Source organism: Ascidiella aspersa, chromosome 4 (genome assembly GCF_963924565.1).
Source record: "Ascidiella aspersa chromosome 4, kaAscAspe10.2, whole genome shotgun sequence".
Classification (NCBI taxonomy): domain Eukaryota; kingdom Metazoa; phylum Chordata; class Ascidiacea; order Phlebobranchia; family Ascidiidae; genus Ascidiella; species Ascidiella aspersa.
Window position 1 is genome coordinate 13,461,706 of NC_139450.1, and position 15,035 is coordinate 13,476,740.

The window sequence follows — 15,035 nt, forward strand, 5'->3', positions numbered from 1 at the left end:
ACAATTCTAGTTTTTTTGGTTTTCTATCATCCAGTATAAACACTTTTCAGATATTTTTCCTCGTACAACGAAACACGTTAATAAAATTTCGACACAAAATTTTATATCCGGTCTGCGTAAAAAAAATTATAGCCATAGTCTTATAATAATGCGAAGCACGTTTACCTTAAAGTCTAACTTCGTTAACATAGTCTGCTGTCGAATTGCATAAGACGTTTTCACGGCGGCGCTACCGCAGACATTTAAATGTAAATAACGCGATATATTTTGCATATTTAACGACGACAGAAATCGCTAACGTAGTTCCGGAGTAGGTCGTCGCAAAAAAAGGGTATACGTTTATGGGTCAAATTAGACTTAGATGCTTTTCTTGCTTCACTATTAACGCATCTAATTAAGCTTTATTACAGCTTTTTACTCAAAAATTGGTTACAAAAATTCGCATTAGAGGCTTTCCTTGCTGCATCATGAACGCATTTAATCAAGCTTTATTACAGCAATTCACTCAAAAAATACTTTCAAATTGTACCATGATTACTTAATTAGGTTTTTAAAGACAATACTATCTCCAAAACAGTATACAGTAGGCTACGTTAACCTAGGTTAAGCTTTTAAATTAATGTGCATGTACCTCGCTCAAACTCTTGCGCAATCATATTTATGTTATACATAACTCATTCTACAGTAATCGTAGAACTACAAACAAGCCATATACGACTTTTGTTGGTAAGAAAACTAATGTGACTGAAACGTTTCAATAACACACCGCTCTGTTTTATCACATCATGCCAGGCAGCAGTCACCCGGCCATCAGTTCAATCGTGGCATGACTGGGTCACACTGCATTACAAGCATTTTTTTATCAGTACAGGGGATGTTGCAGCGCAATATTCGCCATTCATAAAACAACAGTCCCAGATAATCCAAATAGGTTTTACAAATATTAAAGTATACAACATATAAAATAACCACAGCCTTAAAATGACAGTTTTAGGTATTTAAGAACAACCGCAAATACTAACCAAACTCGTATAATATGTACTGCGATTCCTAAAAAGTTTCAAGTTATATTTCTTCTGGCGCACTTTTAGAAAACGCTTTTAGGTACACGCAAATGTACAGCAGTCCTCTTTTATATTCGGATGCCAACTAAATAACACGTGATCGCACTTTCCCACGCATACTATCGAGCAATCGCACAAGCAAGATAAAATCGGCTGTTTACCTTAGTTTTAGTTGTTAAATAAACGCTTTTAAGTTGTTACGTATCGAAGTGCCATAACAAAATTAGGACAGTTTCAGAAGTTACGCATCATATTTTTCGAAAATAAGTAAAATGGGGTGCTGTATGGCAGCTTATCGCAGAGTCATAAACCCATATGTTTAAACGTTTCTTACCGAAATTCGAACAAGGAAATTCGCACAGGTGCAACGTTTTGGGGGAACACTTTTCATGTCCCGTTTTCGTTGCCGACAAAGTCTTGACGAGAAAAAGCGCGTTGATTAAAAAAGTTGAAGATGAGAAAAGTGAGTTGCGCTGGCCTTAAAACGCTAAGTGCAAGTTGCGGACTGAATTATTTTGGACTGAACGTGGTGGGAACTTCGGAAGAGTTGGCCGCGGTAGCAGGCGTAATGCTCAGCGCTTCGAACGCTTCCACTGTTCCTTGATCCGCGGCGTTGGGGTCGTTCTCTCTGTTGGCGAGCAGAATGCGCTCTTTTTCCGTTATCGTTTCAAGCTTGCCTATAAGGAAAACGGAGGAAATAAGACAATATATTCAAGCGCGGACTAATGCTGAACGTAGTATTCATTGCGTCCAATTGGTGTTGGTTTGTTATTTATCACCTGTCCTATACAAAGGCGTCTGACTTAAATTTTACTCCAGAACGCCGGCAGTGGCCCAACACGTTTTGTAAGTGTTGTTAATACTATATGTTTTAAAGTGCAATTAGAAGAACGAAAGCACGTCTTTTTAGTAGGATTCCACTTTGATGTTTAACATTTTTACTGACAGCAAGCTGTACATATCGTGTGTGCTATTTTAGGCAGACCTGCCAAACACTGAATACTACAGATTAACAATGTAGAGTTGTTATATCTAATACTGTGTTGTATAGGATTGTTGTGTGCGACCTTTATGACGTATTGCTGTGCCTGTATATGAGCGCGACTCTGCAGTACTGCGTTATTCATTACTTGTGTTCTAATCCGTCGCTGTGTGTCACGTACCCTGCCAGTAAATACTACAAACAACAAAGGCGAGATTACCAGCTCGGAGTCTCTCGTTGACCTGGAAGTCGGCCCCGTCCTCAAGCATGTGCAAAACGACCTTGGAAATGTTGAAGGCGTCGTCGAGCCCGCAATGTTGCCGCCCCTCAAACTCCAAACCGACGTTGGCCAACATGTCCATTATCTTCGGACGCTTTAACTAAGGATTATGTATAAACACCGTTAAACTGAGATGCTATACCATTATTTCAGTCGAAACACCATCCCTGGTAATAATATTTAATCTTAAACGTTTCGACATCCTTTACAGAAGACACTACCGATCGTAGTATAATTAAAGAAGTATTCGTCCGTCAACTACGTTTGACATCAAGTTTAGCCCTGACAAACTCTTATCTTGCATTTTCGGGTACAACCATTTGCTAGGCTTTAGGTAAAAAACAAAATGCTTAAAGAAATCTGTTAAAGAAATCCACTTTTCGATAAAGCCTTGTTGTTGTTGAACGTTTGCACCATTAGAGGACTACCAAAAAAGGCAAAATGGTAATCCTTTACTACCGAAGAACTGGTATAATTTCATTTAAGTTAGAATTTCAAACATTTAATGTGTTATTAACGATTGATCAGATGATGTAAATCTTTTGATTTTAGCATTTCACAAACAAAAATCTATTTCAGTTTAGTGGAAACGCAGCACTTACCCCATAAAAGTTGCCGAACACTTTTTTTAGGTTGACCCACTTTTTCGCCCACTTGGGATAAGGAATTTCCGATAAACAACATTGAATATTGAGAAAGCGACTGAAGTCCCACGATCTAGAAAAAAATTGGAACATATAGCAAAAAGAAAATGGAATTTGACTGGTTCGCACTTGTTATTTCCCTTTGAAAGGTGTCTCATAACATATCATAAGGAAGTTTGAACAGAACCCAAATTACAGACAAATGACATTCACAATAACAGCTCAATTGCTCAACACAAAAAATAGCCGGATTAATCGCTTGACACTATCACAGAGAAAAACATTTTATATGCAAGTTGTGTTTTTTTTTTTAAACTCGAGGTTGAGTTTTCAAGCAAAAGCAATTTAAGATTAAATATCCAACTTACCCGTCAGTAACAAAGGCGCACATATAGGGACCGAGAAGACAGTGCAGCTTAAGCCAGGCTTCGAAGTCCTTTAGAACGGTGGCGAATAACGGAGCGTTGTCGACGGTTTGCTGATTGATACCGGTGAGACGGTTGCAGAACGTCGAAAGCTTGGGGTTCAGCGTTGGACGGCAGAAGGAGCGAAACTGATCTGCCTAAAATAGGAAGTTATGATAACCCCTGGTAGGACGGTCCCAATGTTGCATTATTAGATAACAGTTTTAAACCGTCGTAAATGGTATTTTTAGTTAGTTCATACAGATTTTTATGTACCACACTGTTGCATAACACATTGTTGGTTAACGAAACAAAAAAAAAAATAATCAGCTCTCAGCTGGACCAAATAATACTCCACCAAAAAAGTTTTACTTTGCACTTGCCATTGGGCGAGTGGGCGTTAATCCATATTCGCTTGGACTGAATTAAACTCACATTGGTGAGCTCGAAAATGTCAACCAAGTTTTGTCAGTTGTGTGGCAGTGCACCCGATCCGTTAGAAATTAGTGCATTTCTAAGCAAAAAGGTCTACGACAATTGGTGCATCCAAAGGATCAAAAAGTCCGACTTTTAGACCTTGAGGTCTCGGACAATGCACTAATTTGACTTAATAATACTTGACCTACCTAAACCCAAACGCTAACCAGCACCCTAACCCAAATAATGTGCATTAAATTAATAATTACATAAACGCTTTAGGCTCCAATACCTCAATTTCTGACGTAACAATCCAATGGTACCATAGACGAGAAACTATCTTATGCCCACCCGAGTTCGGGCTTTTTCACCAGCATTCAAATAATTATTACATTAACCCACATTATTTGGGTTAGGGTTCGGGTTAGTGTTTGGGTTAGGGTGGGTCAAGTGTTATTAATGCTATCTCACACTTTTTGTAATCTTTTGTGAATGTTCAGCGAATATTTTTAACTTATCTACGCCGGGAGTTTACCTAAAGGTCCAAATTAGTGCATTGCCACAACCTCAAGGTCTAAAAGTCTAGACTTTTCTGCCATTGGATGCCCTGATTGTCGTAGACCTTTTTGCTTAGAAATACACTAATTTCTAACGGATCGGGTGGGCAGGGATAATTAACTAATTATTTTGTATTTATCAGATCTGAGTTTTACTGGTTTATATACAAAGCTTTAGAAAAAAATATGATTTAACTGTTGGTTAATGATATACTGAAAATATATATATATATATATTTTACAACAAAAAGGTGTTTTTCTACTAATAAGAAACTTACAATTTGTTTAGTTTCAGTGTCAATAAGAATGGCAGGAAACTCAATAATCTCATGGAGGTATTCTTGTGGGTTTGACTCCTCACAGGTTGCCTCAAAATCAATGACCACTATGAACGGGTAGCATTGGGAACCTTTAAAGTGATCGCGATGAATCTTCAGCTTTTGTTTCTTGTAGTGGTTCTTAAGGCGTTTCCGCAACACTTCTTTAACGCCTCTGTGGTAAGGTTAACAATATATACTACGCAAATAATTTATAAGAAATAGAGTAGCTGTTGCCTGGCTAAACCTATTTTTGTTTAATTAGAAACTTACAGAAAGCAAATGTTTAATTTATATAAATTTAAAATACATTATACAGAGTTAAGTATGGTAAGTTCAAAATCTAAACATTCTAAACCTCAACATTGGTGGTAGGTTAAAACTAATATTGCAGAAACAGCTAAAGCACTTTAAAAACAAAAAAATAAGTCAACCTGTCATTCAGGCCATTTTCCACAAGTCGATGTTGAAGTTGTGGTTTTGTCATTCTGTTGATTTCACCATTAATTCGAGATAGGGCATGGTAAACAGGATCAATTGCCAGTTCTGAGTCCTCTTTTCTTAGTCGAACCTTACTACCACTTGTGACCGCCTCCATTACTTTTCGCTATTAATGTTTTAGCAAAATGAAACTAACAAGTTAAAACAAAAATATAGCATTTTGCGGTTAATAATTTACATTGAAAACAACATTATTGGTTATTTGCCAATAGGACACACTTATATAAATACATAAGTCACATAACATATATCAACGTCTCTGTCAGTGAGCAGTATATAAAAGGACAATTTATGAGTTTTATAAGTTTTTAGAAAGGCTATTATTTTGTAGGTCTAATAAATGTTCCCATAAACTTTAAGGAAAATATTTGTTGTACTATTGGTAAAAGTTGTTAATTAGATATATAAACACTAAAAAAGATATATTATAAAAAGTGAACTCATTGAAGTACTGAACAACCAGTTAAATTTATTTTTCACTTTCATACAATGGAGTTGCAACTTAAATAAAATGTCAGAACATGAAATAGAAAAGCAATTGGGTACAACAAACATTATTTCCGCTTGTGAATATGTAACCTGCGTCATTTAAACTAGAAACTGGCATTGCTAACTTAGGCTCATTTAAACCAACATGAAAACAATTCGTATCTCATATGAAAGAAAACAAAGCTAACATATATATGGTGCAAGCATGTTGTAAATTATATATATGAAATACACATTATTATAGGTTACCTATGAAAGATATAAAAATTTTGATGGTACCTTTTAAATTCAGTCCAGCTTTTACAAATTAAGAAATTTAATTCACATATATAAAACAAAAATATGGAACAGGGTGCATGACACTGAAAAACAAAAGGAACTTGAGGTTGTTTTAAACAAAATTGTTTTCATACGAGCTCCAAGATTTTGATGGTTCCCTGGCTGTTGGCAGCTGCAATAATGTTACTGTTTGCACGCCAAGCAACTGCACTTACAAATTCGCTACTGTCATTATCTGTTTGTTCTCGGTCAAGTACACTTTTAATTACATTAAATTTGTATGTGAGAAGTGATTTTGACAGGCCTTTATAGTATACATAGAGTGAGTTGTTTTCACTGCCACAAACAATGTAATCACCATTGGTGGCCAGACCAACAAAGTTTTTGTCATTTGTGTGACCGCGAAATGATCGAATGCAGGGTGTTGCTGTAAACTTCCAAAGTTTCAGCTCACTATCTGTTGACGCAGATACAATTTGATCCCGGTCAACAAACTTTGCATAGGAAACTGCTTTCTTATGGCCTCGAAATACAGCAAGAGAAGTTTTTGTATTTCGAATGTCGTAGTAATGCACATAGTGGTCAGCACATCCGAAGGCAAGTTTGTATCTGCAGTGGGGATTAAACTGAACACAACATACATTGGCCTTTGCTTCAATGCTATCTACAGAGTGCTGGGACCCAAGACTCCACAGCTTGACACGGGCATCATCAGATCCGGATGCTAATAGTCGTGGGTCCACCGAGTTAAAATCCACACTCCAACATCGCTTTTCATGCTCCTGAAGGACTCTCTTTTTCTGACCAGTAAAAGCATCCCATATAATGACAGAGCCTTCATAATCACTACTGGCAAGCGTCGACTTATGATAGTGACTCCAGCTGATGCAGGAAATCTTAGAGTTGCATGCCATTTGCACATTAGGACAGATGACACCATCCACCACGTTGTTCACCACTGTTTCGTAATCGTAAACCTTGATTTTCTTTGTCACTCCAGCAACGGCAAAATGATCACAGTCTTTGTCAAAGTCAATGCTGGACACAATACTAGATTGGTTGAGGATTTCACCGGCATAACTTAATGAAGCAATAGGTCTAATAAAGGAAAACTGGGTGAATTTTCTCAGTTTATGACTGAAATCTGTCAACAGTTCAACATCCCTCTCTTCTGCTGGAGCAATGTCACTTAATCTGGTGTTGTAATAACATTCTTGTAGGTCATCAAAGTGTGCATGTAGACGACACCTGCGCTGAGAGACAGTCTTATGCAACGAGCTAGCCTGATTTTTGCTGGCTTGGTTTAGGCTGTTGTAGGACTCCTTTTCAGTGCACGAGGAAGAGGTAGAAGGACCTGCTTCAGACTCACTGCTTGGTTTTGGAACCATCTGTTCCTTTTTAATACTGCTCTCGCATTGATTAGGTACCACTGAGTCCAACACAGAGTTGTTACCTTTACTTTCCAAAGCCTCCGCCACCAAAGAGATGTCAGAGTCAACGACTGTAAGCTCAGATCTTACTTTTTCCAGAGCCGCTTGTTTTTGCTTTTTAAGCTCCTTTAAAAATTCCAGCAACACTTGATTGTGAGCTGCGGCATTTTCCTCAACCATTTGTCTTCGCTTTTCTTGCAGTAGACGGAGCATTTGATCCACATCAGCAAGATGGAGACTGTCCTCTTCAACGGCAAGAAAGGACTGCCACTCCCACAGTCGGCTATCCATGTTGGAGTTTTTTGAATTTGTCAACAACTTTTGAGCCTTCATCTTGTGCTTGCGGATCAAATTGTTCAACACAAAGTTAGGAAAAATCTCATCTTTCTTTTTGAGAAGTGTATTGCACTTGGTGCATTTGTTGCTCTGCTCAAGGCTCTTTTTAAGGCAGATGTAGCAGAATGTGTGGCCGCATTTGGTTATATAGGCCTCTTCAATGAGATCAAAGCATATTGGACAAATAAATTCATTGTTAATGGATCTGTAAGTTCCCAGAACTGTACCTTCTAATGGCTGGTCATTATCAGTTGAGGTGGTTGCCTTTACCAGGTTTCCACTAGAACTGCGTTTCATCCCAAAACTTTCTGTTGAGCATCAGTAATTCATTTATTTTTTATACAGTTAAACTAACTTGTTAAAAATATAAAGGTTTTAATTGGTGATTTTAGGATAACATAAGATATTATTGAATTGTTAAAAAGGCCTAAATACTTACACAATTGGAAAATTATAAGATAATGTCAAATTTTGCCAAAAAATATGCTAGCAGTGTATATAATTCATCAAAGAAAAACCAACTATGAAGTGATTTAGGTGGCCTATAAAACTAAATTGCAAGGATTGGAGAATAAATCATAAAAATAATGCAAATATTGTAACTAAATTTACTAAAACCACCCAAATATAACTCTAGCCCAAACCCTAATTGATGCATTAATGTTTGTATTTCTACTTGGGCGATCTGAGAAAAAAGGCACTTCCCTAATTCATTGTTAGAACATCATGGTTGAGGCTCGACTGCACTTCAGTACCTTCGCACCAAAGATCTTTCCCATAAAATGCTTGCCCAAAACTATGCAAGTGATGTCAGTTCGGCGAAAACTGTTTACCGATCTAGTATATTTACAATAAAAAATAGGCATTTTCAGTGTATATATCATATTTTTTTATCATTCCAAGTTAGCATTCTGTGGCAGGGACCCCACTAGTATAGTGCAATAGATTAGAATATCAGGGTAGTACATATTGTATTTTTTGGAGAGTCGTGGTTTGGTCTGTTTAAAAAAACTTGGTAGTACAGTCACCATACATTTCACAGGGACCAATTGTAGCATGTGAACTAATATCCCCTATACGACCCCACTGCGCTGCCTAATATTGATGTTTCAATGCACGAGACAAATGCCCACAAACATGTGACAAACAATTAGCAGTCTCTGCAATTTACAATGGATTCAACTTGGCGCAATTTTACTCAAATGAGCTTACTCTAGCAACTTAAACCAATGGGTTATGTTATCTTATGCACTCATATTTAACTGTGAACATACTCAATGAGCAATATTAACTGAGTGAAGTGACTCTGTCTAGAGTTATAAGGTAGCTATTTGACTGGTTGCTTTTTTTAAGGAAGTAGCTATTTGACTGGTTGCTTTTTTTAAGGAAGTAGCTATTTGACTGGTTGCTTTTTTTACACTTGTACCGATATTTCATTATTAATTGATTTGGGTTAGCGCTAGTGTTTGTGTGGTGGCCTGTCTGGAAAGTATGGTAGATCTCAACAAAATCTTGCAAGTGCACATCCAAAGAAATTGGGGTGCTAAAGGTCAAAAGTGCACCCAACCATAATTACATATAGAAAAACTGGGTGCATATTAATTTTCTAGGGGTGCAGGTCCAGTGCGTTGAAAAAAATCACAGGTGCACTTCCAATACTTTCCAAAGTGGGGTCATTTTTGGAATTTTGCATCATTTCAATGATTTTTTTGCAAATCGATTTAAGATACTTTATTAGGGGTTGCCCCAGGAGGTGTCTATAGGCTATCTGACAGGATTAGTGATTATGTTGATTTTAACTATTTTGGTGTCCAGTAATATAGTCTCTTCCATACAAGAATGTCTAGGAGACATAAGCAACCATCGACCCTCGCCTAAAGAGACTAGGCGACTCGCATTTTAACAAATCGCTAAACTGGTTTATGTCAGTCCGCTACTTACCCTAAACGCGAAACCTGTCATTTATTTTTCTTTGGCAAATATAAGAATAAACGTAGGATTTGTTAATGAACACCTCATTAGCTCTTATCCGTTCTGCATTTTGTTGTAGGTGTACATCCAAACCTCATTTTAAGAAACTAGTGTACACACCTGAGTTTGTAATCTGCATTAAATTTCAGAAAAAGGTCCAGTACTCCAGTTGTGGTAAATTGGTAATGTGGTATAAACTTGGAAATTCGGGTATGAATAAAATCTTAATCAAATATAATAAGGGTACAGGTTACGTGTTAGTTGGTCTTCATAGAGAATCATAAGATAAATATTTTACTAGATTACAAACCTTGCAACATTTCACAATAGTGCAGCAATAATAAAGCAGTGCATGGTGCCGTGTCTACTTGCTACCTGTTAGTCAAACCATCGCCATTTTTTGTCAAAAATTTAACCCAGGGGGTCGAACCTAACACGAACCATAACTTTATGAACCGGTGTTAGGACATTTTTTCTCTAACCGTAACCGAACTTGAATCGTTTTTTGCAAGATTTTAAGAAGCCGAGCCGCAACTGAACCAAATATTTTGAAACTACCTGAACCCTAACCATATTTTCAGCACCCAAAATAGGACATTTTGAACGGCAAGTAAAACGAAAGTAGAATTGTTACGTTTGAGTTTGATGATGTTTTACATTACCTTGGTAGTTGAAGGCAAAAGTTAGACAAACATATACAAAAACAATAAATAAAATTTATTTTTCAGATTCAGCCCATGAATGGGCTACTTTGCGGTTCCTTTAACTTTTGCCAATAAGAAATGATCATTTTTGACGAGATCGTAAAACTGTTTACACGAAATATCATTGAAATTATATACAACCGTCAAGATGCTCGAAACTGGTCCAACTTATAAGCTGTCTCTTTCTTTGCACCATTGTGGCTGCATTAAAAAAATGCGCCATAATGTTAAAGTAAAATTGCGCGATTTTTAACAATTTTTTCCAGGGAGTCGAACCGGAACCAAACCGGAACTTTATGAACCGGTTTTGGGTCAATTTTTTTCGAACCGTAACCGAACCCGAATCGTTTTTTGTAAGATTTTAAGGACCCGAACCGGAACTGAACCGAATATTTTTAAAGTAGGCTACCTGAACCTTAACCGGACCCGAACCCGTAAAAAAAAACGGTTTACTTCAGCATGACGTCACAACTTCTATTTTAGTCAAGTTAGGCTACGCCATGTTCGAAATTTTAAGAAAAAAATATGAATATTAAATGAATGAAACGTTGATATTTACTTTTCAGATTTCAATATTGAGTTGTTTTTTATACGTCACGTAACTTAGATTAAATGACTTACAGTTCAAAGATTTTTCTCTACATTTATTGACACACATTTTTAAATTTAACTAATATTGTATCCGAACCGGAACTTTTTAAACCGGTTTTGAAATAACGATTGTCGAACCGGAGCTGAACCGGAGCTTTTAAATTGCTCCGAACCGAAACCGGAACTAAACCGGCATCCGAAAAAATCCTTGAACCCGAACCTAACCTGAAACGGAAAAGTCAAACGGTTCGACTCCTTGATTTTTTCTGGCGCAATGTTTGCAATAACAATCAAGAAGGTAGAGCTGGTAGGGTAATTTGTTGGAAAACCTTTTTTAAACCAGCAATTCAACATATTTCATAGTTACAGTATTTTTTTTTAAATAAATAAAACGTCTCGCCTAGAAGTCTTGTTGAAAGTGTAAGTAACTAACTCGAAATGCGAAAAAGAGGAAATTTGGGCATTTTTTAGTGTCCTCGGAGGATCATTTACTTTTTTTGAGAAAAGAGCACAAATCCTCCTAAAAGAGGACATATGGTAGGCCTACCCTAACCTGAAAGCGGTTGACACCAGTGTGGGCACCAGCATGAAGTTACAAAACAATGATTATATTATTCATCAAATAAAACGTTGCTTATTTTTTTACATATGTTAATATTCAACTGCTTGTTTTTTATTGCGCCACGAAGCTTTGATTAATTACGAGTTACAATTTAATCATTATTCTCTACATTTTTGACCCACATTTTAGGCTTAACGCAATTCATACTGTATCGGAACAGGAAATTTATAAACCGGTATCAAAAATTAATTTATTGAACTGAAGAACAACTGGAACTTTTGAATAGCTCAAAATCGAAACCGGATTCCGAAAAAATCTTTAAACCCGAATCGAACTTAACCCGGAAAAGACAAACAGAAGTTAATACCATATCATGATTCTGGGGCGTGAAAATAAAGGCATTTAAACAAATCAAATCCGAAAATGGTATTTTATGCTTATACGCTTAAATTGTTTTTTGTGAAGCACTAAACGAGATATACACGTATAGTGATTTAACGAAGAGACGACGCTAAACCGAATTTTATGTTTTTATTACATTGTTGCATGGCATTAGTGCATATGGAGACAGAGTTTAGCGGTTCGACATTGGTACAAACACTGGAAACAACAGAATATAGTTAGACCAACGTTACGCTTGGAAACATAAATTTGATCTTCAATTAAAAACAATTATTTAGGAAAGACACAAACTAGTGTCCTACATATTTTAGAAAATAACATAACTTCTACATTTATAATGGTAAAGTTTTTTTATTCAATTCACTAGTTTAGGCTAACGAGCATTTATTTAAAATTTATGTCGAGCAAAAAACTCAATGCTTCGCTCGAGTTAATTTTTTAGCGAGTTTGACGACAGGGCATTATTTTGTTTTCGTTTTTCCAACATAGCGCTAAACTATCCCATTGTATTCTTTGTTTAGTCAGTTCGATCAGGTCGCCAAAGCGGCAATGTTTTGCTGGTCGAAAATTTCAGTTTTATTTTCTGTTGAGTTATTCATAGTAAAGCTATTTCTTTGCCTGTCACTTTTGGATTTTCACGCATAGATAGAAAATGGTTACTATGTTTACTAATCCATTCATTGAGTAATACGAGTGGTTGTAAAGAAACGTGTTTTTTCTAAAATTCGCTAGGGAGCGCTAGCAACTCGCAACTTAATTTCGGTTACAACTGAAGAATACGATTGTCTGTTTGGCGTCAATGGATTGGTTTCAGAAACCGAACATGTGAACTGTGTGTTGTTGTGTACTCGATTTTATATTATAGATTCAGAATTATGGAGTTTACCGATAGTTAAACACCTTATAAAAATTAATTATACACCAAAATGTTGTTGGGGTATATTTCAAGCAAACGCAACTAAACCTTGGAAAAGCACACAAAAAATGGCCTATGACGTCGGTTTTTTTTTCTTTCTTTACCCGCCTGTTTTTTTTAATTTTTCCGCCAACTTAAATTGTTACTTGCTTTGCTTCGCTTTATTGCCATCAATCTTACAAAGTTCGACATCAAAAGGTCTAAAATAAGCTCTTACAGGACTTAATAATTTTCGCCAATGTTTCGGCCACCTTTATGCAGGCTGTCTTCATCAGGGAATGAAACAACATCACGCTCAACACCACGCAATCTAAAACGACACAAAAAAGGAGATTAATGTTTAACCTTGTTTTATGTCACGTTGTATTTTAGAACTTTGACCAAAAAATAACAAAAACAAAGCTCATGCGATCAACATCATAAACCAAAAAATCAACATCATAAACCAAAAATTTTACATTTTGCGTGCACTTCAAACACTACAAAGGTAACACGTCTTCACAAAGTCTTATTACCAACAAGTATTGCCCATAAAAAAAAAGTCTTAGATCAAAACCTCCAAGAGCAAGGCCCAATCTTCTTTGATGAACGCCACATTAAAAGTAGTCGAGGATTATTCAGTTTTAACCCGCTTACGATCAACAACGATATGAAAGAGACCAAGTCAATGTGCTAATCAATCGAGCATTGAGGCCGCGTGTTAGTAAACAGATTAAAACGAGTCATGATCCCGCATATTTCATTCAATGTGAGCCTCTACTTAAAAACCACTGGCAAAAGAACGCACGACTTTTAATGCGATCGGAACAAGCCTACTTCATTGCTTTTTGTTTCGAACTTCGCTTTTTTAGAAAATTATTAGCGAAACGATTATTTTTGAAAGCATTAATCCTACATGAAACGTATTATTTTCTACCTTATATATGTAACGACCGATAATGTCTTTTTGGCAATACATTTTTTATATACACTAACTTCATACACAATCGGCACGAATTACAAAGTGCTAATTAATGGAACATAAAAATATTTTTTCCATGAGTATATTTTCTTGACGGGGTTTATTAAGGTCGCACGAAGTCGTGTCACAAGATTCAACAAACCACTACTATCCTATCCTACCCGCTTCGTGTTATATAGCCTTCACTAAAAAGGCTTTTTCGTGACCGGTTGCACAAAAGAATGTAGCGTTCATCAGGCTGCGTGTTTAACCTGACAAGCTTTTATATTAAACGCACACAAGCTGTCCACGTCGGGCTCTTTCGATAAGGGGATGAAACGCGACCCTGCTGCCGCTCCAGGCTGCAACTGCTGGCAGGGAGACCTTGCGATTGAGGAACGTCAATCACGGCCGGCTTGGTAGGGAGCGATCGGGCCCATGGGTCGTCGTTTCGAGCCGATTGTTTGGTGCTATATCTGTAAGACTGGCATTCCGCACTTTGCTTCTCTGTTTATGTATTCGTAATTATTTTAAATTTTGACTTAGATTTGCAGATTTGAAAGTCATATACAAAAACACTGCGATGACATTTCTGGTTTGGCCATAGTTTATTGTGCAGATATAAATTCTGGCTCGTGCATTGTTGATTACTAATACGGCTAACGCACAAGATTTTTGATAGTTGTCACAAAAGATGTCGTTAAAAGGGATTTTTTAATTTTACAGAGGATTTCCTGTCATAAATAAGTATTCTATTAAATTTTTGAAACGAATTTGTGGTTTGCGAAATCGGTTGAAATGAATTAACTGCTCGTTCAGACATCCCTTTAATATGACGAAAACTTAAGGGTAAACAAAATGGCTTCCATTAAAACTGCTGATTGTGGGGTTAATTCTATAGGGTCTATGGCTCATTTTATTTTGGACTGTGGATGTGGAATGTTTTTGAACTTTCCGATGAAGATGTTTAGTAATTTATCGCGATACAGCCTTAACGGACTCAAAGTAAAACTTTATATTAATCGGCTCTTATCAACAAACGGCGCATCGCGTAATACTCACTTCAAAGCCTAAGCGGCCCGCGATAAAGTTGCTGCGAGAGCACAGACTGAATATCGAGAAGCTCTTTCCCACAAAACCCAGCAAATGCAGACTGCCTGGCTCCAGCCAGATTCGTCCGGGAGCTCGATAGTAATCTGCCACCGACTACAGCACCTTCCAAAATCGGCCTGTGTTTACGTTTGGCGAG

General features: G+C 36.9%; 2 protein-coding genes across 3 annotated transcripts; both read right to left on the reverse strand.

The window, feature by feature from the left end:
• Positions 1-592: 592 nt before the first annotated feature.
• On the reverse strand, positions 593-5,292 carry LOC146148006 (3'-5' exoribonuclease 1-like). The gene is made up of 6 exons (XM_083386424.1): positions 5,100-5,292; positions 4,627-4,840; positions 3,339-3,532; positions 2,929-3,043; positions 2,267-2,426; positions 593-1,741 (listed from the first exon to the last, which is right to left on the reverse strand). Exons 1-6 carry the CDS (start codon positions 5,261-5,263, stop codon positions 1,575-1,577), a joined length of 1,014 nt encoding a protein of 337 aa, XP_083242550.1. The 5' UTR covers positions 5,264-5,292; the 3' UTR covers positions 593-1,574.
• An 11-nt stretch (positions 5,293-5,303) lies between these two features.
• LOC146148007 (E3 ubiquitin-protein ligase COP1-like) lies at positions 5,304-8,045 on the reverse strand. Of its 2 annotated transcripts, XM_083386421.1 has the most exons (2): positions 7,365-8,045; positions 5,304-7,298 (listed from the first exon to the last, which is right to left on the reverse strand). In XM_083386421.1, exons 1-2 carry the CDS (start codon positions 7,995-7,997, stop codon positions 6,063-6,065), a joined length of 1,869 nt encoding a protein of 622 aa, XP_083242547.1. In that variant the 5' UTR covers positions 7,998-8,045; the 3' UTR covers positions 5,304-6,062. The 2 variants fall into 2 exon arrangements, with proteins under 2 accessions (XP_083242547.1, XP_083242546.1); XM_083386420.1 differs by having other exon boundaries at positions 5,304-8,045.
• Between the last annotated feature and the right edge of the window lie 6,990 nt (positions 8,046-15,035).